This window comes from Peromyscus eremicus, chromosome X (genome assembly GCF_949786415.1).
Source record: "Peromyscus eremicus chromosome X, PerEre_H2_v1, whole genome shotgun sequence".
Lineage (NCBI taxonomy): Eukaryota > Metazoa > Chordata > Mammalia > Rodentia > Cricetidae > Peromyscus > Peromyscus eremicus.
In genome coordinates, this window is record NC_081439.1 from 61736520 (window position 1) to 61760686 (window position 24167).

A 24167-nucleotide genomic window follows, 5' to 3' on the forward strand; every position below is an offset into this window, starting at 1 on the left:
CCTGGCTGTGAGGACCTGGAAAGGAGTACTATGAACTCGAAAAGGACATCAGAGGGAGGAGGTCGTCACAGTTGTTTCCAGTTACTCCAGTGGAGATGTTAGCCTCTTCAGCTCCATTGGGTGGTAACCCACCACCAGCAGGTTCTTGCACAAAGCCATTTTCCTGAACACCCACTAAAGAGACATTTAAAAGCTTCCAGAATGGAGTTTTTCCTGTGATAGGACTCTCATCCTCTCCCCAATGCTTGTTCCTCACAGGCACACAGACACAGACACAGACACAGACACACACACACACACACACACACACATGCACATGCACTGTTTCATTCATAATAATTTTCATGTGCATTCTCACAGAAGAAAAATAGTTACAAATTTCTTTATTTTGCTTGGGAAATGATCAGATCTGGTTGGTAATTGCCTGCCTGATCAAGAGCCATTTCCTTCATGGTTAACCAAACATTGGCTCCACTCAGCTGGGCCCGTTTTAAATATCACCAAAAGTGAATAGCTCCAATTACTACAGGAAACACATTTCCCGACATGAAACAAGGACCAGAAACAGATTTGTCCATGTCTCAAAATGCACGTCATTTCAAGGATAGGCAGGCTTGTTATTCCTTTATCCGCTGAGCACACACACACACACACACACACACACACACACACACACACACATTTTAGGAATTGTGGAAGAACTCAAAAAATTTTTTGAGTTCCCTATGTAAATGGCTGGAACTTTTTTACAGTGATACTTCATCTTAAAATTGAAAAAAAAATCATGGAAAGTCAAACAGGAAGCAAAGCTCCCCTTACACTTTCCTTGGAGGAAAAGAGAAATAGACATCAGAAAAAATTATTTTAGAAAGTATTATACTCCTCTTTAGATATTGATTATTGTTAGAGGAAATAGTTCAGACAAATCTTAGATTTGTTGGAGACTGACAGAATTGGAAATTTTAAGAATTCAGGCATCCATTTACAGACCTTTCATGCATCCCATCCTCACAATTTGGTGCCTAATTTTGGTAAAGCTATTAATAGTCCTCTTTGGTCACTAGATCCCATCTAAGGACCATAAAGTTGCATTACCTGATTCAGGGATTCTATTCAAGAGACCTCGTACTCTGACAGTGACACAGGATTCAGGTGTGGTGTAACCAAATGCCAGATGACAGAAGTTGTCCTTCCTTGAAGAAATATGCTGCTTCCAGTAGTATAAGTAAGAGAGCCCAAGTTTGTCCCCGTTAGTCTACACTAAGCAAGAATCTGTTTTCTTGGGGAGCTTCTCCAACTAAAGGAAAAAGTAGTTGAAATCACTGTCGATCACTCAGCTCTAGGCCATAGTCCATTACAATTCTCTCTTAGTTGTCCTGAGGTGATAAACCTGACAGGGAAAAAAATTGAAACAATGTTCTGAGATATACTGAAAGAGAAACTTAAGGTTGTGAGTTCTGGGGACCTGAAGACTGAAGAGACATTAAGGGTCATCACACTTTCTAGGTTACAGGACCCACCAGGCCACCTTCTTGGGCTCACTGTGATTAAGTTGCTTGCTTGCTGAACAGCAAGAAGAGAGGATGTCTGGAGTCAAGCTGCTAAACTGCTATTGATTGAGTCTTGAAAGAGATTTTCAACTGTAAATGCATATGTTTAGGATAGAAATGAGAACATTGCATTTTAAAGTCAATCCACATCTTATTCTGCTCGTTCAGTCCTTGGGAGGCACTACTCCCCCTTTCGTTTTCCTCTAAGTATGTCAGCCTAAAGCTCAGAGAAGGGCACAGCCAGGCAAGGATGCAAAGGGAGACACAGAGAGGATGTCCTCCCAGCACCCTCAAAGCCCTGGAGGCTGAAATCATCTCATTGTGCTTTCATGGCTGACCTTGAGTCAAAGCAGGTTGAAATTGCATGGAAGAAGGTCCCAGCAAGGTCAGTCCTAGGAAGTAACAAATTTTGCTCCACCCACTCACTGCTGGAAAGAACTGCAAGTTCTCTTGTGCAGTTCACTTGTGCCTCGACCCTAGGCAGAGTGACCTCTGGTTTCCCAGAAGAGCTAGTGTGGGCATCTTTGAAGTGGAAGAGCTCAGTCTGAGACTCTTCAGGCATTACCATCATGAGCACACAGAGACCCACTGCTACTTCTTGCCTACCAGGTAAATTCCCCCTCCTTTCTCGCCAGGCTGTTGCTTTTTTTGGGTGCCTTCTGCAAAAGTGTTCTTTATAGGCTCCGTAATCCCTCTTAGATATCATTAGTCAAGTCTTTCAGGTTAGGATGATTCAGCTGAAGTCAGACTTGGTGTCAAATTCCTTCACCTGGAAACTGGCAGATTTCCTGAAATCACTGCTTCCTAGAGCAGTGGTTCTCAACCTGTGGGTTGCGAGCCCTTGGGCAAACTTTTATCTCCAAAAATATCACACCACGATTCAGAACAAAAGCAAAATTATAGTTATGAAGTAGCAACGAAATAATTTTATGGTTGGGGTCACCACAACATGAGGAACTGTATTAAAGGGTCACAGCATTAGGAAGGCTGAGAAGCCTCTGGGCTGGGACAGAAGGCGCTGAAGCAGAGGAGATTATTCTTCCGTTAAGTTAGGAATGCCAAAGTAAGTTTAGAGAGCCTAGGTGTGAGAACTGTGGCTAACATGGAAGACTGTTAACTGAGTGCTTAATATTGAGAGGTGACCTTGGAGGCAGTCTGTGAGCAATGATGCCTTCTTCACAGGCTCTTTCCTAAGGAGCCCTGGCTTGCTGAGCCAGAAGGGTGTGTTTTTTTTCTATGCCCCTTTGTATGCACTTGCATCCACAAGGGGCAGCAGAGTTTGTCAAAGGATGTCTTTTATTTGTTCATGTTTTCTCTCAAGAGACCTTGAGTTCAGATACAGCAATTGTAACACACACAGCCACACACACACATATCCGTCCTCCCCACACACGAATACACACCAAATACACTTTTATTCAGACTAGTAAAAGATAATATAGGAAATACGTAATAGTGAAAGGAACATTACAGTAGTTATTGTAGATGTGGCACAATCATTCCTTCATTCCCAGCTCTTCTGCCTGTTACTGAAAGAGCAAAGAGTACAGAAAAATGGCAGAAAAAGAGAAATGTGGAAATTGAAAAATAAAATACACTAGGTGAGAAAGAGAGAGATAGAGAAATTAAGAGACATAAAGAAACACGAAGGAGAAACCTCAAATAAGTAACAGGTATCAGTGAGATAAAGAAAAGCAAACATACAGAAACAGAAAGGGACCAGGAGGGATAAAGAAGAGGAATAGAGACCCACTGAGCATCCTGTCTGTGAGTACCACATCTGTAAGTCTGCTTTCTTGCTTCTGGAGAACTTGAGATAAACTGAAAGTCTTCAAACTGTGATATTCCTCTCAAGCATGTTACAGAACCTCCTGTTCCCTCTACTGTAGTGACTTGAGTTAATCAGTAAAAAGCTATAAAAGACAGCAAATTTGCAATAGATAAACACACCATCACATTAAAAGACAAGTTTCATTCAGGGGCTAGAGATATGGCGCAGCAATTAAGTGCACTGGCTGCTCTCCTAGAGCTTCTGAGTTCAATTCCCAGCAATCATGTAGTGGCTCACAACCATCTATAATGGGATCTGGTGCCCTCTTCTGGCATGCAAGCATATATGCAAACAGAACACCCATACATAAAATACATAAATAAAATTTCATTCAAGACTGACTTTAAAATATTTATAATGCCAAAACAAAATAATGATAAAAGGTAGGAAGAACATCAGTCAAGAAAGAAGTCATCCCTGAAGAAAATGCTTATATCACTTTGTAGATATCTTCATAATTATGAGTAAAAATCTGCAGTAATTTTCACAGAATACACAGACACAAACACAAATAGCTATTCAGAATTTTTTATTCTGTCAAAACAAGTAAAGGTAAATTAAAACATAATGAAATACTCTAGTCAGGGCTGGAGGAATGGCTCAGCAGTTAAGAGCAACTATTGTTCTTCCAGAACACTTGAATTCTATTCCTAGTGATCAACTGAGTCACCTCACAACTGCCTGTAACTCCAACCCTATGGGATTCAGCCTCCTCTTCTGGACATCACAGGCACCTGCCCTCACATGTAGGTACCCACACACAGATATATATATATATATATATATATATATATATATATATATATATATATATATATAACTAAAAATAACAACAACATTACTAGATCTTTAAAAATGAAATACTGTAGTTAAGGAGACAAGGGGAGATGTCAAACAGATGGCTGTTAGACAAGGAAGGGATGAAAATGTATATGCCTGCCAATGAAAGTGAATGGAAGTTTAACAACCATGATACATACACAGAAGACCTGGTGCAGAACCATGCAGGCCCTGTGCTTGCTGCTTCAGTCTCTGAGTTCATATAAGCCCTGCTTAATTGATTTAGGGATACTTGTTCTCCTGGTGTCCTCCATCCCCTCTGACTCTTAAATTCTTTCTGCTTCCTCTTCCATGGGACTCCCTGAGCTCTGAGGGGAGGGATTTGATGGAGATATCCCATTTAGAGTTGTTTATTCCAAGGTCTACTTATATCATTCAGCTTAGCATTTATGAGACTTCTAGGTCTCTCATTCTTGTGCCTTCTCTTGGGCTCTTTTCCTTCTGTTAGTTTACCTTGTCCCACTTAAATGTGGTGGTTTTTGTCTTATCTTACTATATTTTATATTGTTATGTTTTATTCTTATGTCTTAGAAACCTGTTCTTTTCTAATGAGAGACAGAAAGGGAGTGGCTCTGGATGGGAAGGGTGGGGCAGGAACTGGGAGGAGAAAAAGGAGGGGAAACTGTAATTAGGATATATTGTATGAGAAAATAAATTATTTTCAATAACAGAAGAAAATAAAATAGACAAAGAAAAAGAAAGTTTAACAACCAAGATATAAAATATTGAGTAGTCATTAGTTCAGGTTGACATTTGCAAAATGCATGTCCATGTGATAAAATAGATTAGAAGCACTATCTGAAATGAGTTGTGAATATTGATACCAATTGCTTCAATGCTTACTAAAATACTAGCACATTGAATCCTATAATCCAACGATTTATCTAAGTGTCATTTTCATAACTGCATTGAAAAATTAAAAACAATCACCCTCCATGAGCAATATGCAAACATGATTTCAAGAATTATGTATACACTATCATAAAATACATAGTTGAATATTCCAACTATCTAACAACCTTATTGGTAATGTCATGTGAGTCATGTGTTAGGCTGGAGACACAAAGGCAGAGGTTTGAGAAGTGGCAGTCATTTTACTGAGATGATTTACTAAAGTAATTTTTAAAAATATTCTAAGTCAGCAATAATCAAGTGAAGTGTTTTCAGGGTATATATTGTAGCACAAAAGTTTCAACGCTAACACACATACCCATCAATTTTGCTCTTTCTTCCTCTTCTTTTTATCTAGGAATTCAATTTGGTAAATACAAAGAGTATATTCTTGCTTCTTTTCAGTGGTTCCTCTGACATAACTCTCCATAATTACCTTTATTGCTTTATTACTGACAGTTTTTGGTACCTAGGATATTCTGACTTGAACATTTACTTCAAGCAGGAATGCTTGTCTAGTTGTGTAAAAACCTCGTAAAGGAAGACAGTGGGTAAAAGCAAGCATAACTTCAGCGTTAAGCATAGTCACTGTAGATGTCTACCTACATTTAATATTTTGATAGACTTAAGGGAAACATTTCATCCTCCCACCGTTGTAGATGCTAGGTATTGCTGAGCTCTAATCCAATGAAGATCATTATTGAGATATGGAAGGAATCCACTTACACCTTATTAACTTGCCTTAAGCATGATGGAGTGGAGTAATACATTAAGGAGTGAGAATATACTAGAATACCTAAAGGGAGTCCTAGAGATTACAAAGGCATAAGATTTGGTGGACTACAGCCTATGGTGTGACTGTTTCCTTCTTTGTGGCAGGTCCGGTTCATGCATGATTAGATTGGACAAAGTTAAAGGAACATGGGCCACCAATTTGGAGTCACGGTTTGGACTATGTTGCTTGCATATAAAATCATTTGGTGAAAAGGTATGTGGAACAGAATTATAAAAGCACGTTTTCCCCTAGCTTTAGAGAATTGAAACGATTCTTCACAATATCTTCCAATAATTCATTATTGGAATAAACTTGGTATATTCCTTTTCAAGTGACCTATGCTGGCCATATTTTTGATATCCCTGCAATTTTGTTGGTTTGCTTGTTGACTTACGTGCTGAGGATTGAACATAGGACCCTGCACATGCTAAGACCTAAGCTTTGACTTCACACAGCAATATTGTAATAATAAAATAGTTGTACATAGTTTTGGAATACAAGATGATGTTTTGATACATATACACAGTCAGCACTTGTTATTGTAATAGTGCCAATAGAGAAACAGAATGGTAACTTAAAAAGTGTAGATTTGATTCAAGTTTGATGTTTTAATGAGTGAAGACTGAAAGATGTAAGACACATAGTTATTAATTGTGTACATCATGCCTACGCCTGAAAGAGCTGAAGTAAACAGACAATACCTATTCTTGCAGTTACTCAGATAATTATGCAATAGAACAACCTGTGTGTTCATTTTATTCTTTTCTCTTATCCATTGACTTTGTCTGAAATTATTCAAGGATAAAATTATCCTTAGAGTTCTGAGGACAAAAGTGCTAACAAGAAACTACAAAAATCTGGTAACTTTAAGTGATGAGTTAAGTGAAAAAAGAGTTATATGGCTTTGAGTATTAGAAATACAATGAGCCTAAGCCTAATGTTCTATTATCATAAGAAAGCCTTCAGTATTTGTTAGTAATAAAACATAATTAAATTTAATAGAATAACTTTTCCTTCAGCTAAGTTTCCATCTGTCCCCTCGAGAAGAACACAGCTAGTAAGGATAAGAACTTATCTCCCTTCTCTCTTTTCTCTAACTCTCCCTAGTAACAATGATGACAATGTTTTCCATGCATAACTCATATGCTAGCCTAACTCAATTGTTAGACTAATAAGCTCACAGAAGTTCTTGAGAGACCATACCAAATTAATGCAAACCAGAAACTGAAAGATCCACTGTGAGAATTTATTTAATATTTGTTAGGGCAGCTTCCTCAAATCCCTGGAGTAAGAACACAGTTATATGTTACTGACTTATCATTTACAAATCCATCTAATTATGTGAGACTATACACTTGCATTGCATTGATAGAATACCAAAAATATTATTAAAAAGCAAAGTTAATGAAGTCAAATTTGTGTTCTATTAAACATATTTCCCATGGATTTTGGAAACCCAAATGTAGTATTTTCATTTCATCCGTTGATTCTAATTATTTAAAAAGTTTACAATTTAAGAATGATTAGTCTTAACATAGCTGATCTTTTGAATCTGATGTAAGATTTCACCAAAAGTTGTGGGTTTTAACATTGGCCTGGATCTCTTCTCCTAGGATGTGGACTCAATTTACAGATGTATAGCTGATACAAAGACTAACACATTCTTGAAATTAACTTCTTTTCTCTTTAATGTTGAACACAGGTATGAACCCTGATTTAGGCATTGGGCTAAGTGGTTTACAGATAGATCTACTCTCTTACAGAAACATAGTCTATGATGACAGTATTATACGGAAAATCTTAGATTCCTGGGAAGAAATTAGTTTAATGCCAACAAAAAGATTTCTGTAAGTCACTCAGAAGGTAGTACAGTCAGAATCTGAATTAAAACAATGTTAACCCAAAGTTCGTCTTGTTATAGCTTCAGCTTTATCCCTGTTTATTATCATATTCCTGGGAGATCAAATAGGAACTCAGACTACTCACCAAAGATTCTAGTTTGTATTGGAAGTTTACAATCCTCAGAGATTCAACAATTCATGAGTTCCTTATCCCTAAAGCTCCTTTTGTTGTAAAAGAAGAAAGAGGAAAGGAAGACCTTGGTATCAGGGTGATCTTCCAAAAACCTTGTCAAAGTGAATACAGTTTTTTCAGAATTTCTTTTGTCTGTAAGTGATGAAAATTCATCTGAAACTCACTTAAGCAAACAAGGATGCCTTAGTGTTTTATGTAACTTAGCAAGTACAGGAAATGTTGAATTTGGGTACTCAAATGATATGATGGGGCCGCCCATATCTGACAATTCTTGGCTGTGCTTTCCCAAGGGTTCATTCTAGATCTAAAAATAAAGTCATGAAGAGGAGGATCTTGTGTCTGATTCACAGTCTACAAGGTTGTAACTACATAAAAACATCATAATATATCGGAGTGAAAATCAAGGGAAAGAGAGAATAACAATTGAAGGAAACAATCTCCATCAAGACATTGCTTATGCTTATGCTAAAGAGTAACATTAGATGTCCAGTCAGGCTCCAAGTTCTAACTTTATTATATAGTATCTGTATGAAAATACAGACAGACATATACATCACATATATTTGAAATAATTATCTCCAAATGAAGAGCGAGAGTGGAAATATCTCCACATATAAGTTTGGTATCAAAGTTTTAGTTAGTAAGTACTGCAGAACCCAGGATACTACTCTAGGTAGACTTAGTTCCCTTAAATATAAGGTTTTTTTAATGTACATACACTTGCCTAGAAACAACATTTTCATACTTTGTGTCATAAAAACTTTAATAATGTACCTGTTTATCATTATTAAAAAGGTATTACAGTGTTTGGTAGAGATACAAATTACTTTTCTATATTTTTAGATACAAATATTGTATTCAAGAATAATTATAATAAATCATATGCCCTTTAATGAATATTTATCTTTAAGTATACAATCCTCTTTCTCCATTTTTCACTGCCACCCCATGACAGAGAATGTGCTTTGAAGGATCTTCTGTGTTCCTGGAGTAAACCTAGGGTGTACAGAAAGGAGACTTCTGTGTATAGATAGGGTATACATAGTGGATTGTCCCTCAAGCCCCCAGGACTCAGCAGCTCTGAGCATGAGCAACCCAGCAGATTGCAAAGCTGGTTCTGCCATGCTTGATTCTTGTAAATACAGGGTAACAAGAATCACTTGCACCTTAACCCAGCAAACTTGAGCAAGAGCGGAGCTACATTTTTGTCAGTGTAATGTCATCAGATAATTACTAAAATGGGAAAAGGAAAGGTTTAGGTTACGCAAATACAAAAGTTCTGGATGACTAAATTACATGCATATAATAAATATTAAGGAAGACATTTCTTGTAATACAGGAACTTATATTCCAAGATATGCTATTTCCTTGGTTAAAGAAAATCATATTATGGTAGACAGCGTGAAATACTAGAGCTGACATTGTAACAAACATCCTTTACCTAACTTTTATAGAGATCTCTTCAAAACCTCTACTAAGCAAAGCTTCCTCTTGCTATACAAAGCAGTGCTCTGCCTTTGAGAAACAAAATGAGTCAGGTTCAAAAGCAGGAAAATTCCAAGACAAGGGAGACAAATAATTGAAATGCTGTTAGCAGACTAAATTTAACCAATAAACTCTTGTCTTTTCTGTTTCTGAATTGTACCTTTTAGATAAGAACATACAAGAATATTTGTGTGTGTGTATATATATATATATGTATATACATACACACACACATATATATATATATATATATATATATATATATTCTGAGTAAGAATGAATAACAAATATTCTGCCTCTGGATTTTAATAGATTAAAGAAATGTTGATGAGTTGTGGCAAAGATTATATCCAGTCCTGTATGTTTTCAACCCAAGTACTTTATACCTTGAAATTGTCCTTGCCCTATTTGCTTTACTCTGCATATCCAAGATAAAGATAATTGTCTTCCAAGCTCTATACTCGATCATACCCTTCAGTAGCATTCAAACTACAAGGAAGTCTTTGCCATGGCATCTAACATCATTAGAGTACTTTAACCTATACTCAGTTATCTAAAGATGTCCTCCCCATAGCTGAATGACCCACCACTGCTTTAAAAATTGTCCCATGGAAAATCTAAGCTTGCAGTTACATAGTTGAAATTGAAATGCTGTGAAGGTCTTTCGTTCTTAAACTCGCTATTGGGATAATATCCATTCATTCTAATTCCATTATATTGTAACTGGATTTGAATTGACTTTGAATGCCCTTTGACTAAACATATCCAAGGAGAAGAGAAGAAAATTTCCTAAAATGTTCAAATGTCACCAGCTTAGATTTTGTTTGCAAGAGTCCAAGAAAAAGTGAGTGACCAAGTGACAGCCACAAAAGCAAACATATCACATTTGCAGATAAAAGTACTCCTTGAAAATGATGATAGTCTCTTCTGAACACAAAGAATGTTGTTACTCACTTAGAAAAGCAAAACCCAACTCAGGAAGAGATGTAAGAAGGCACTAAAACCAATTACTTATTACTTAATAGTTAAGCACTTTAATTTTTCAGCACATTGTTGGGAGCAAAGGTTCCCTTGTGCTGCTGGTAACTCTCTACTCCTTAGGTTGTTTTCAGATGGGTTGTGTGAATTTGAACAGGGTATGAAGGTCCTGCAGAAGCAGGGCTAGAAGGCACAGGTTGGCTCTATTCTTTGATCGTGGTGTCTAGGATACTCTTGACATTCTTTACTTGAGTCCCCCCAGCCCCACCCCCCCCACACTAATAGAAAGAGGTTGTATGGGCACATCTATCTACACTGCCCTTGTAAGGTGCTAACTGCATAGCCCAGAGAGCTTGCACTCTCTTCTCTGTTTCCAGTGGTGTCACTGGAGAGCAAAAAAAGTCCTAGATATATTTATCTGAGTCTGGTTAAGTAATATTTGCTCTTTCTTGGAAAAGTGGCCCCTCGCGGGCAATTATTTCACATGTCTTAGCGTTTTACAATTTAATGTAAAACAGTAACCTTGTGTCTCCTTCTCCTCCTCTTTCCTCCCGCCTATCTGGAGCCCCACTCCAACCAACCCCCAGTCTCTCCTCCCTACCAGACTAAAGTGTCACTCACAACGGGTTTTTTTTTTTAACGTTTCAACAGCTTCCAAAACAAACAGTGGAGGTTGTGACCGGCTGGGTATTCACTCAGTTGGATGCAACAGTATCTCTCCATCGCTTTGGCGTGAGCCGCCATTGGTGGCAGGTCTGTTCCCTAAAAGGCCAGCATTTGTCAATCTCTGGGCTTTGGCAGGTCCCAGAATCAAGGATTTGAGGACTGATGGTACGCACGTGTCCACTGAGAGGGAGGAAAACTAAAAAGGAAGGGAGACTACACCTTGTAGGATTTCGACTCAAGTTTAATCTTCCTTCTCTTTTATTTTGTCTATTTAAATAAAAATACATTCATATACAACGAGGGGGGAATTTTTTTTTTTTTTTTTTTTTTTTTTTTTTTTTTGCTAAAGTGCGGATCCAAAAATTGATTTTCAGATCTAAGACTTCTTTTCTGTGAGCTTTTCCTCCCTTGCCTCTCATCTGCGCCCTCCCTCTCCCCCTCCCTCCCGAACCCAGCTCAGGTTGAAACTTTGCTGTGCACACTCACTTCTTCCCCTCCAGGGATGGCTCTGAGCACTCGAGCGCACGCCTTCTCGGTGGAGGCCTTGGTGGGGAGACCCAGCAAAAGAAAATCTCAAGACTCAAGAGAGGAGATGCAGCCTGGGCTGCAGGAAGAGCGGTGCATACCGAAAGAGGAGGAGGTACCTAGCAGCGCTTCTGGGGACTGCAAGCAGCCGGGTGAGTACACTCAAGCAGCCCGGTTCCCTTAAGCGCTTCACCGGCGCTGGCTGGATCGGATCTTCTTCGCCTGGTTCGTTGCGCTGTGGCAAAGATGTTCTGGCCCAGTATCGCAGGGCAGGGTGTGAATTGCGGAACAAGTTAGCCACCTGACTTGAGTACAAATTTCAGAGAGTCTGAATCGCACTTGGAAATGCTGTGGTTTGTCTGCAATGAAAAGGAAGGTCCCACTTTTAGAGAAGTGAGTCACACACCCCTTACAAAATCCGAAGAGCCAGACCTGACTCTTCCTCTCAGTAGGAAGCAGGGTGTCCCCCAAATTCCCAAGAAAATCTAGCTTTAGATTCAGCTTTTGGCAGTTTAGGGGTGAGAGAATTTTAAGGGTGCCACCTTTCGTGGGATGCAAATTGGGACCCTCTCTACATTACTAAATCACAAAGGGTTTCGTGGGGGAACTTATGCATCAGACTCTGAAGTTTCTGGGAGGGAGGAAGAGGTCTAACAGTTCAAAGATAGTCTCCAGACAAAAGGGTGTGTGCAATCTGCCAAACTCTCAAACCCCGTGTCTAGCAGAAAAGCGACCCAAGGCAGAATCTTCAAAAACTGCTTTCTCCTCCTGCTCTGGCGGCGAGAGCAACAGCCAGGAAAGTCCGCAAGGAAAAAATACTATCCAAGTGGAGCTTCAGGGATCCGACCTATGGAAGAGATTCCACGACATCGGGACTGAGATGATCATTACCAAGGCCGGCAGGTTCGCCTGGGGCAGTGATTTCCCTGAGTCACACACAGTAGGCACTTAAGGAAGAGAAGCCAGTTTTGTAATGGGAAACTCCTCCCTCTCCTCACTCTTTGGCAGACGATTTAAAGCCACAAACTACTCAATTTGTTGCTCCGGGAAGTACCTAGCTGCATTAAATAGACTACTCATATTTTCTGATACGTCCTCACTCCAAAGACTCACTCTTCCAACTCCTGCCTGTGTACTGTAGGCAAAAATCTAGACCTGTACAGGCAGGCAAGTGTCAGACCTCTCCCTAACTTCGTACTGCTGTAGGCAGCCTCTCAGTTCAAGCCTAGCAAATAGTGGCAGACAATACTGCAGCCACTGCCCTCCAGCACAGCATCCCTGGCTCAGACCACCTGGAAGCCGGCCTTTCTGCCAGCTAACCATTGGGTGTGGGGCAGCCTCCTGATTAGTCTTCCTAACTTCAACCTTTGCAAATCTACCTCTCATGCCCTTCCTCTACTAAAAGTACAGGAAAGGAATAAAATTTTTCCCGTCCTTATCGTTTTGAATGTCACGTGGCAGGTCATGGATGCGGACTTTTCATAAAGATAGTTGGCTCCACTAGACAATCTCGAGCTTTTCAATCAACCATCTTTTTTCTTACGTAACAAATGCCACTTCCTGAACACGTCATGGAAAGGGAAGAGTACTGTATTTGTCCATAACTCATCTTCCTTCAAAACGTCTCTCATATCTGCCATGTCAGGTTCTATTTTCCATCCAAACCCCTATTTTCTTTCCCACAGGCGTATGTTTCCTTCTGTTCGGATCAAGGTGAAAGGGATGGACCCAGTGAAGCAATACTATGTAATTTTGGATGTGGAACCAGTGGATTCCAAACGTTATAGGTAACTTGGTAGATAGGGTCCAAACAGGCTAAGGACACAGATTCAGAGCATCAGTCCTGCAGCCTGACACCTAACAGCAGGATTTGAACAAAAGTATGCCCAGTGAGGAGAGAGGATTGCTCATCCTTGGACTCAGATAGTTCAATTTTCTCATTTGAATCTGGGTTCAAAGTGAAGGAAGAGCAGGTCTTTCCTACTTCCTCCTCATGGAAGTTGATGTCAAAGGGCTCCTTATTGTACCCTAAGCCTACCCGCTGTTTGTGCCTTAGATATGTAAAGTGTGGATGCTCTGGCTTCGCAGAGGCAAGAAATTTGAAAAAAAAAAAAAAAAAAAAAAACTTTAGAGAGACGTGCTTTAGGCTCAAAGCAGACCCTGGCTTCTGGGATTAGGCTGTAATCTGGGAAGGTTCACAAATGATGTCATGATTGCCCAAATCTAGTGGCAGGGTCCTAGGGTCAGCGCTGGACTTTTGCCCATATGTTGTCCCTCTTTTAGATGTATGCCTGAAGGAATAGTCAGACAATGCCGCGATTCTTTTATTCGTTTTTTTTCTTGAATACCTTGAGGAGGCTGGACAGACAAACTGTTGTAAAGATAAGAACCTTTTGAGCTAGCAGCACAGAAGGTATTGCCTTGCTAATGCTTTGACGGCGAGCTCTGGAAGTGAAGGGGAGGGTGCTGGGAAAGCAGCCCAAAGTCAGCTGGGTGCAATCAACCCAGAGGCGCGCCTGGTGCCTGGCCCTAGGAGAGAGCCATTCTAGTACCGTAGCTTCTTCTCAAGGCAAGAAAGTGCAGCTCACCAGCCGGTTGGAACCTCCTCGGCTGGCCTGGAAACAGAAGCAGCTGCTTGCACTGAGGCTGTTTTGGGGAATGCTGAGTAAAACGTCAGTTTGAGATCGGAAACAGTTTGGGGAAAATCAGGCCGGAGGGCGCTCGAGGCAGACGGAGTTCCTTTAGTTTTCTGGTGTGCAGTTTAGTTGGCAAAGGGGTTCAGAGCAAGAAAGGGCTTTCACTAAAACTATTAAGCGTGGGCTTAACAGACATAGTGCTTAGCCTTCTGCTTTCTTCCTCGTGCTTCTTGCTTGCTTGTCATTTGTGGGTTTTTTTTAGGCATCCCTGCAGTGGGAAAAGGAATCAGACTGATTCCTGCTCCGGTTTCTGTGAGGAAATACCAGACACAGATATCCCATGCTGGTTTTACTCACCCGGACACTTCCTTGCATTTTCGTGGCATATGCTTACTTACTGTTTGTTTGTTATCCTTGAATGCTCTTTGAAAATGAAGTTGGAGCTTCTGTTTATTTACTGGCCTTTGGAATAAGCGTTTTAATCTTTGGTGAGGCTCTTAGGTGGAGAACTCCGAAGCCTCTCATCCCTCTGCTTTGTGCTGGCTGAGCCTAAAACCACACCTTGCTCCTTTTTATTCTCTCAGGTATGTGTATCACAGCTCACAGTGGATGGTTGCTGGGAATACTGACCATTCGTGCATCACTCCCCGATTCTACGTCCATCCCGACTCCCCTTGCTCAGGAGAAATCTGGATGCGTCAAATCATCTCCTTTGATCGAGTGAAACTCACCAATAATGAGATGGATGACAAGGGCCATGTAAGTGAGCACAATCTTTCTCCTGGAGGAAGTAGGTGCCAAGGCCAGAGGTAGTCCTCAAGAGGGCATTCTTCTTTGTAAGTGTTGAATGTTTTGCAAACCAAGCTCTTGGATTTGTAAATCAGAGACCACAAAGGGCTCCTCCAAGCTCTGTGATCTAAGAGTGCTGGACTGGGGGGGGGGGAATGACTGCAGGGAACTTGAGGGCCCAAAGACCCCAAAGAAGAGACAGGTTTAAGCTAGAGAGGGTGTCCCATCGTGGAGAGTGGGAGGGCACACATCGCAGGACTGTCAGGCATCTTGCCTTCCCTGGCAACACCGTGGGCTTTTGCCTTTCCTGGAGTCCACCCATTTGTTACAGCGGTGCCTTTGATACAGCGTGGTGGGAGGACGCAAGGCAGCAAATGAGAATCCAGGCTGTCAATTTCCACAACGTGCTGTCATGGGAGTCAGTTCCTCCTTATTTTCAGGTTTCCTGGATCTTGAGCCTTCTCCCTAGGTACACTCCTGCCTGTGCCCTGCCAACCTAGTCTTGTGCCAGCCACAAAAGGAGAGAAGGAAACTACCAGGATTAGGAGGTGGGGAATATCAGGTTTCTAGCCACATTTGGTACCATCAGTTACTGCCCGGAGAATTTACATCAGGTGATCAGGTACTCATGACACATCCACATCACATGGTCAACCACATTTGGAAGCAGGAAAGGCCCCAATCTGGCTATGAAATTTGCTACATGGTGTCAGTGTCGCTATGGTGCCTTCCTCTGGAAAGCCTTCAGCCAGGAGGGGTTCTGTTGGGGACCAAGCCCGCAACAAAGTTCTAATTTGTGGTTATCTGAGCCTTCCTGCATACTGTTATCTAGTGTTTTTTTTTTGGGGGGGGGTTGTCTTCACTGGGGGTTATCATCAACAGGGTGTGGTGTTGGGGAGAAGTTGGTATTTCAGATGGTATATAATCATTTTTCCCTTAGATCATTCTGCAGTCCATGCATAAGTACAAACCCCGTGTGCACGTGATGGAGCAGGACTGTAGGATTGACCTGTCCTTGATTCAGTCCCTTCCTACTGAAGGAATTCAAACATTCTCCTTTGAAGAAACTGAATTCACTACGGTGACAGCTTACCAAAACCAGCAGGTAAAGCTGTCTAGACCTCAGGAGGTGGGAGTGGCCCCAGTGGGATATGGGATAGAATCAAGCAGCATTGTATGGGTTACACTGTAAACAATGGAGGGGGAAAACTCATAGTTTTACTTCATTATCAAGTGACATTTGATAGAAAGTTATAACGGTTCTTCTGTTAAACAGGAGATCATAGCAGAAGGGACCAGTAGGCAAAGGAGACAATCATCTTAAATCTGACTTAACTGTGTGCTTGAATTTTTTCCACATTATAATGGCAAGACTGTTGCGGAGAACATAGTCTGGACTTTTCTCTATGTCTTTCTTTTGAATTCATAGATTACAAAACTGAAAATAGACAGGAATCCTTTTGCCAAAGGATTTAGAGATCCTGGGAGAAACAGGTAAGTAAAGCAGCATTCCAATTTAATATTTGTGTAGCCCCTTAATAACTACTAGAAATAATAGGTAAGTAGAATTGCAATAATACAGAGTGTTTATGTAGCCCCTTTAATAACTACTAGAAATAATAGGTAAGTAGAATTGCAATAATACAGAGTATTTATGTAGCCCCTTTAATAACTACTAGAAATAATAGGTAAGTAGAATTGCAATCATACAGAGTATTTATGTAGCTCTTTTATGAGTACTAAGGATTACATAACTGTGGGTCAGAAGCTTACACTTTTAGGGATAGTAGGTGGTAGGAAAGAAACTGCATGTTTGGATGCCATGCCTTTTTCTACTGTACCTCCTGGCCAGTGGTAAGATATTGTGCAGTATAGATTTGTGGAGCTTACCGAAATGTACTCAGATCCTAGCTATGAGTGAAAATAATAGCTCAGATGATTGCCCACAAAATATAACAGGTTTATATGAATCATTATATTCACTAAGTGTTTTCTGGAGTTGCTGAAAAATAAATATCTTTTTTAGGGGTGTATTGGATGGGTTTTTAGAGACCTACCCATGGAGGCCTTCCTTCACTATGGATTTTAAAACCTTTGTTGCCGACACACAAAGTAAGAAAACTTTTAACTTTCAGTTTTATTTTTACATATAAATGCAGTAACAACAGCCATAATTTTATACCAAATACTACACAAAGGAATAAGTATATGCCAGAAAATGTGTGTTCACAAGCAATATGTATTTGCTATGTGGGGAAGTAAGAAGCAAAAACAGAGACAAACTGACACCTAAGGGAGATAATAAAGTTATGTTGCTGGTGGAATTTACTGCTTATCTAGCTTATGGAATTATCTTACACTCTTATCATGACATCATACATGGATTGTGTCTTTGGCCCATTTGTGGCCTAATTTGGAAATATATTAGCTATATAAGTTACTTTTTATCTTTATTATATGTTTGAATTATTTCATTTGTTTTACCTTTATTTAGTTCTAATTCACCTTTGTATTGCATGAGAAGTAAATATAAAAAATAAAAGTAAATATCAAAATAACCCTAAATGATCACATCTAGTTTATTGTCATATATACTTTGCTCTTATTTTCACATTATTTAAAAAGTCATTGAACACATGGTAGAATTTATAGAATGTAAAGTGAAATGCATGATGTGCATGGTAGAGGAGCTAGGAAGAAATAAACGCAAGTATGCAATTATAAATTCTTATACAGGGTATGGCATAGTACTACTTGAAGGGAAACAGAAAGTAAAAGATTAATACTACAAACAGAGAGTAATAATTAAGAAATTATGATTAATAAGCCAAGAAAGAAACTCTTAGCATACAAAAACCCAAAATGAGCTAAATATAGCATGGATGTGGTGCTTTGTCTACTTTTTAAAATTAAAAAAAACGCTTTAACTTACACATTAAAATTGAGTGTATTAGTGGGGTACCATGTGATGTTTTTATTCATGTATACATTAAAAATATTTAGACTCATTCAATTATAATTATCTCCTCAAGCCTTTTTTACCTTTATATGGTGAAAACTTCCAAAACCCACTGCAGTGTTTTCCAAAGTACAATATACTATTAACTATAGTCTCTGTACTGTGCAGTAGCACATGTCAACTTCTTGCCAGGGTCTCCCTATAACTTAGAAGCCACTGACTTGACATTCTTCATCCCCTTTTGACCCCCATTTCTCTCAGTATCTGGTAGCCATTATTACATTCTCCGTTGTCATAAGATCACCTTTATATTTCACATATGAGTGAAGCCATACAGTAACTGCGTCACAACCAATTTAATTATCATAAGTCTAAAAATATTTGTAATTTGCTTCTTCTCAGACAGTGTGTTGCCTGATGAAAGCATCATCATCATAGTTGGATAATACACGTGTTTTAGTGAAATAATCTATAACTTTATTTCTGAAATATTTAACTATAAATAGAATATTTTATTTGTAAACAGCATAAAACTTTCTCCATTCATCTTTACCCCATTAAAGTGCACTTGTCTTTGGACATTTACTTAACATTACTTTTATGGAGCAAGATATCAACATTATGCTTAAGTTTTACACGATGCCATAACAAGTAATTGTAATGTGAAGAAATGAGATACAATCATTTGTTGAAATGATGTGATTTAAAGAGTGGCATAGAAAACTATGAGCAGTTGTTTTACTAGAATAATTCAACTGACAACATTAGGCAGCATGCTTTTAAAATATCCAAATAATCTAATTTCAAAAAAGACAAAAGTGACCATTAATTGATCACTTAAAATATAGTTAATTCCATCATTTACAGTGTGAAGAGTTCACTCATATGGGAGAGGAGCAGTCATTTGTAAAATAACTTTTGACTGATTTATTACATGTATTTGTCAATCTGCTGATAAAATATTAGTGTATGTTTATATTTACATATACCCAAGAAAAATAACAAAATTATCAATAAAATCTCCCAACTTCATCAAGTATGGTCAAACATAATTGATTGGATTCAAACATTTACAAAAATAAAGGTCAGAGTCTATATTGTCCTGTACCATATAAATTTTATTATCTGTTAAACCAGTGGTTCTTAACCTTCCTAATGCTGTGACCCTTTAATACAATTCCTCATATGATCCACAACCACAAAATTATTTCATTGCCACTTCATAACTGTGCTTTGCTATTGTTATGATTTACAGTGTAAATGACTGATATGCTTCCCCCCAAATGGGTCGTGACTCACAGGTTGAGGACCGCTGTGTTAAACAACAAAAGACTTTGGATATCATAAAGTAAACACTTTCCTTCTCACCTTGATGCTTCTTAACTTGAAACACTGTCTTCAGTTCTTGATAGAAAAGAACAATGGAAACCTCCCCATCTATGATTTTCACATAAGACAAAATATTAGCTATTGTTAATATTTTTTCAGTAATAAAATTATTTTCACAGTTACTTGATTTTTACACTGAAAAGATCTGTAAAATCCCAGACAACAAATTATTTTGTTCAATATGCAGTTTTTAAAATAAAAGGTTAATTTTTATTTGTAACATATTATTGGCTGAATTATATATGGAGCTTCTCTAACTGTTGGATAAAATGTAAAGAGCTTGAGTATAGTGAGTGTTCAGTGTGTGATGCACAGTAGCAGAACTGCCAGTATTAGAGCTACGATGTTCAGAGTCAGCTAGAGGAATAAAAATATCTTTTCCCAAGCTGAAATAATTGTGAACTTGCAAAGAAAACCACTCCAAGAATGGGAGAGAAAGGGCAATAGATATGATTCTGGTTTCCCAGGAAAATCAGGTTCATTATTCACTGACTGACTTGTCTTTGACAGGTGGAAGCAGTGGTTCATCTCCAGCGACCTCTAGTGGAGGAGCTCCCTCTCCTCTGAACACCTTACTTTCTCCTTCTTGTTCTCCACCTACACCTTCGTTTCACATACCTCCAGGCTCCTTTGGAATGATCTATCCAGAGACATACTTGCACAATATAAACCTGCCCTTCTGTTACAAGATTTGTCCAACTAATTTTTGGCGACCACAACCTTTTGTCTTACCTACTCCCGAAAGGCTACCAAGCTTCAACAGTTCTCAGTCTTTACCTCCACTCATGATGGAAGTGCCCATGGGATCATCTAGGGGCATCATCAATTCAAACAGTGGCTTACATGAAGACTGCAATGGGCAATGTCTACAAGCATCTCATTCTGCCAATCAAATTTTATATGGATTACAGAATCCTGGAAACAATTTCCAGCCAAACCCCATTGCCCAAGAAACGCTCAGTTGCCCTTTTCATCCTCCCCATGGCTGTTATAGGAACAACTTCTCCATGCCATCTAAACTCGAAAATGCTACCAACCATTTCAGTGAAAATGACAACAGTCAGATTTCCAATTCACATTGGTATCCAGCAGTCAACCATTGCCTTTAATGGGACAACAATCACATTTTAAGACACTTACATGTAAGCACACATTTTGTTTATTTGTAACAAAAGAAAGGACAATGTCTCTTTAAAACTTCCTTACTGAACAGCATTGTTTTGTTTTGTGTTTGAAGGAACTTATCAAATGTTTACAAGAACTTCTATATAATGTTATCTCTGACCTGTAAGAATATGATATTATAATAGCCTTGGTCCTCAAATAAGTTACTTAATAAATATTGTTTGGTGAGATAAGCCATCAGTGATAATTAATGTCAAGAGATTGTCTCCAATCACAGCATTGTCAACTCACCATACACCTGTGTTTTACCTATTAACAAAGACCAAAACAAGATGGATATAATTTGTGTAAAAACAATAAAAGTATTTCAGTCCTATCTATGAAGGTTGGCTACACTATAAATATCTATTAAGCAATCATGGCAAAAAAATGAATGATTTGTTTGATTTGTATTTGCTGCTGAAAGAAATAGTAATTACAGTCTTGAGGTATAGACAGGGACATGTTTCCAAGTATTGGTTTCGATTAATCTATGTAGTCTGGATAATATTCAATTCTAAAGGGGATGCAAAGATCAAATGAAAGGTAAAGCATTCCAAATAACTTTGATTTTTGTTTCCATTTACTTTTGGATGTTTCACATATGAAGTCTGCTAATGTATTCCCCTAAAAAGCCTATTTATTCTACTGATTAAAATACATGATTTTAGTCCTTAAAAAAACTGAGACAGTATTTGAAGGGAGAGAACAGATTTGAGTCCGTAGTTATGAAAGTAGCATTATAATGGTAGAACTTAATCCCCATTTTCACATCTTGTGTGTTACTCATGGTAAATGAAATGGATAAAAGTAAAAAGTAACTTTATTTTAGCTTTTGAATTTGAATAGACTCATTTCATCAATTCTTAAATTTCTGAGAAGAATTATAAAGTATAACATATATTCATGGCTTGTCTTTAAAGTCAATGAGATATAAGCATTTATAGCAATAGTTGCAGTCATTTTATTAAGCCAAGGTCCTTTAATTACAGCAATATGACTGGACTTTTCCCAACACTAACAGATCTACCAAACACCTTTTCTTGTTTTTCTAAAACACACCAGGGACAGTGTATACTTATTATCATATGGACCAAAATAGTTATCTCATCCTAAAGATTCTTTATAAATATGCCTTCCTATAAAGCATTTGCTCCCAACTTCCAGCAATAAAAACAGAACAGCACATGGTTGCATAAGACTAAATATTCTAATGAAGAGAATGCATTATTTGCAGCTTACACTGATGGGGTGTCTATTGCAAAAGTTTCTGAGGAATGAAATATGTACTATTCAAGTTTGTTAAGAAAGGGGTTAAAGAAACAAGTACACTTTTTTTGCCTACCCTACAATAGGAACTCTGTAAAATACTTTAGTAAAATAAATTATGAATTTAACATAGCTGCCTTATCAAATTATAATAAAACTATCTGATAATTTATGTATATGTGATTACTTCGTTAAGTAACAACAAAAAGTTATTTAACTGAAAATTAAAGAAAATATTTAAGTTGTTTTTTAATCGCTATGTAAGGGAATACATTAATTTAATAGCTATTCCAGGGTGTATATACCAATGCTTTAAATGTCAGATTTTTTATGTGTTGCATTTGTAAATCCAAGAATATGTAATTATACTAGCAATACTTAATAGAGGCAAAATTTTAAATGCTAGTGTTTGGTATTCATCTTATGTTATTTCATAAAAAATAAAGAAGTTGTGCCTTCACACTTACAATTATAGTAAATGAGGGAAATCCTTCATGGAAAATTAGGCTTGGAGGAAACTTCAATCAAGTGGCCCCTTTCCCTCCTTGAAATAAACTGTTCATCTGTAGAAATCTGTTAACATGTCGAACTCATGCACATAAATGTTTAATACCCTTACTACAGCTCCTAAATAGATGCTACAGAACTCAAGAAAGTTGATAAATTGTGACTATAGTTACAGAACAGCAACAACAAAAATCTATCTGTCCACATTTAACTGCCTTACTTTAAAAAATAAGTTTTCAAAAGCATCTGGTTAGACAAAGTGAGAAATCGTTAGCCAATGAAAGTGGCCACATGATACTGCATAAGTTCCAAATTCTAGTAATTAAAACTTCTATTTCCACCTGGTGTGAAGATACATACACACACACACACACACACACACACACACACACACACACACACACCTTTTCTTTTAAAAAGAAAACAACAGACTGCATTTATATATTTGATGCTTAAACTGACCTGGTAAGTTACTTTCCCAGATAAAACTAGAGAAAATAAACCTTGCATCAATTTTGTAAAATTTGCACATTGAGTCAGGAAATAAATGAATGATAACTTTATCCTTGTATAGTTCTCAGTCAAGCTTAGACCTGTAGTCAGATTCTCTGGACAGGAAAGTATTTTGTGGAATAGACAAGCTGAAATCAATGACAAAAGTTGAGCTTGGTTGAAGTTCTAAGTGGACAGATTGCTATATTACATTCCTTATTACATTTTAAATATTAGTATGACTTTAGGTAACATGATTTTTAGAACATCAATATCTTTAATATTTCTTTTCACTGTTGGGTGCCTAAACTTTGTGGATATTATATTTTGGAAGACCAAATTATAACTTTAACTTTATAGCATTTTAGGTTACATACTTTTAGAATCTTCAAATTAACGAATGCCATTTGCTTCTATTTAGTGTGCTTTGAAAATGAAGAGGCTTCTTCCAAACTCCAAAGCTGTGGAGAGCTGTTTCACACTGCTTTCAGGCATGAGTTCTCCATATGGTCTGGGAATGGACATGATTTCATTCTTCTGTGAGGCTGAAGTATGTCTGTGGCAGGAAAAGAAATGAACTATTAGTCTCCGCAAGTGATGACTCAGTGAATAATGAGTCTTTGAAGCATCTGCGTCTTATGTGCTGACAACATGACAAGGGTGCCAACAATGCGCAAAGACAAGCATCTGCGCTAGACAGTATGAAAGACTTTCCTTAAGTTCTCCTAACCGTTTCTATTTTGCACCTTGGGGAAAATTAAGGCACACAAAGCAAGTACAAAGGTAGCCAGAATGTAGCTGAAATAAATGTGCCGTTTAAATACTAAAATATATTTTGCAAAAGTTTATATGCATGCTAACAATAAATTTAATATGTTTCAAGTAATAGAATGTATATGTGTGTGTGTGTGTGTGTGTGTGTGTATAAAGTGGGACATTTTTTACATTTTTGTCTCCTTATTTAATCTCACTAACAAGTTTTATATATATATATCTAGTTTTATAAATTAAAGATGTCACTCTAATATGTGTATATATGCACACAATGCATGTGTGTGTATGTGTGTAATCTCCAATGGGATATTTAGATTTCTTTTTAAATGATTTACACTGTGTTTCTTCTCCCTCTCCTAAAGAGAGATTCTATATAGAAAATCTACTCATTGGATACTGACATACACTATTAATTATGAATACTTATGTGGAGATACATATTTAAATATATTTAGTAATGTCTAAGTACATATGCTGTACTTTTATAATTGAGTTGACAGGGTGCAAGTACAATTTTTTTATTCCAATTTAAAGATACGTTGACTTTGTGGTAAAAAATATTCAGACAGCCAAAATAACAATCAATAATTTCTAGTATACAGCAACAGTTCAT

General features: G+C 38.0%; 1 protein-coding gene across 3 annotated transcripts; it reads left to right on the plus strand.

Moving 5' to 3' along the window:
• The first annotated feature begins 2010 nt into the window (after positions 1–2010).
• Tbx22 (T-box transcription factor 22) lies at positions 2011–24013 on the plus strand. 3 transcript variants are annotated; one of them, XM_059251117.1, is made up of 11 exons: positions 2011–2159; positions 5992–6100; positions 11551–11727; positions 12301–12478; positions 13261–13362; positions 14796–14970; positions 15941–16105; positions 16430–16494; positions 17027–17112; positions 19859–20490; positions 23202–24013. In XM_059251117.1, the coding sequence occupies exons 3-10, from the start codon at positions 11553–11555 to the stop codon at positions 20455–20457; spliced, it is 1545 nt and encodes a 514-aa protein (XP_059107100.1). In that variant the 5' UTR covers positions 2011–2159; positions 5992–6100; positions 11551–11552; the 3' UTR covers positions 20458–20490; positions 23202–24013. The 3 variants fall into 3 exon arrangements, with proteins under 3 accessions (XP_059107100.1, XP_059107099.1, XP_059107101.1); XM_059251116.1 differs by lacking the exon at positions 23202–24013 and having other exon boundaries at positions 19859–20706; XM_059251118.1 differs by lacking the exons at positions 17027–17112; positions 23202–24013 and having other exon boundaries at positions 19859–20007.
• Positions 24014–24167: the final 154 nt, after the last annotated feature.

Bases quoted from the DNA above. Each gene is read 5' to 3' on its own strand.
- Tbx22 (XM_059251117.1), top strand. From the start codon at position 11,553: ATGGCTCTGAGCACTCGAGCGCACGCCTTCTCGGTGGAGGCCTTGGTG. The intron at 14,971-15,940 runs GTAAGTGAGCAC...TTTTTCCCTTAG, and splicing joins AGATGGATGACAAGGGCCAT to ATCATTCTGCAGTCCATGCA. The intron at 16,106-16,429 runs GTAAAGCTGTCT...TTGAATTCATAG, and splicing joins CAGCTTACCAAAACCAGCAG to ATTACAAAACTGAAAATAGA.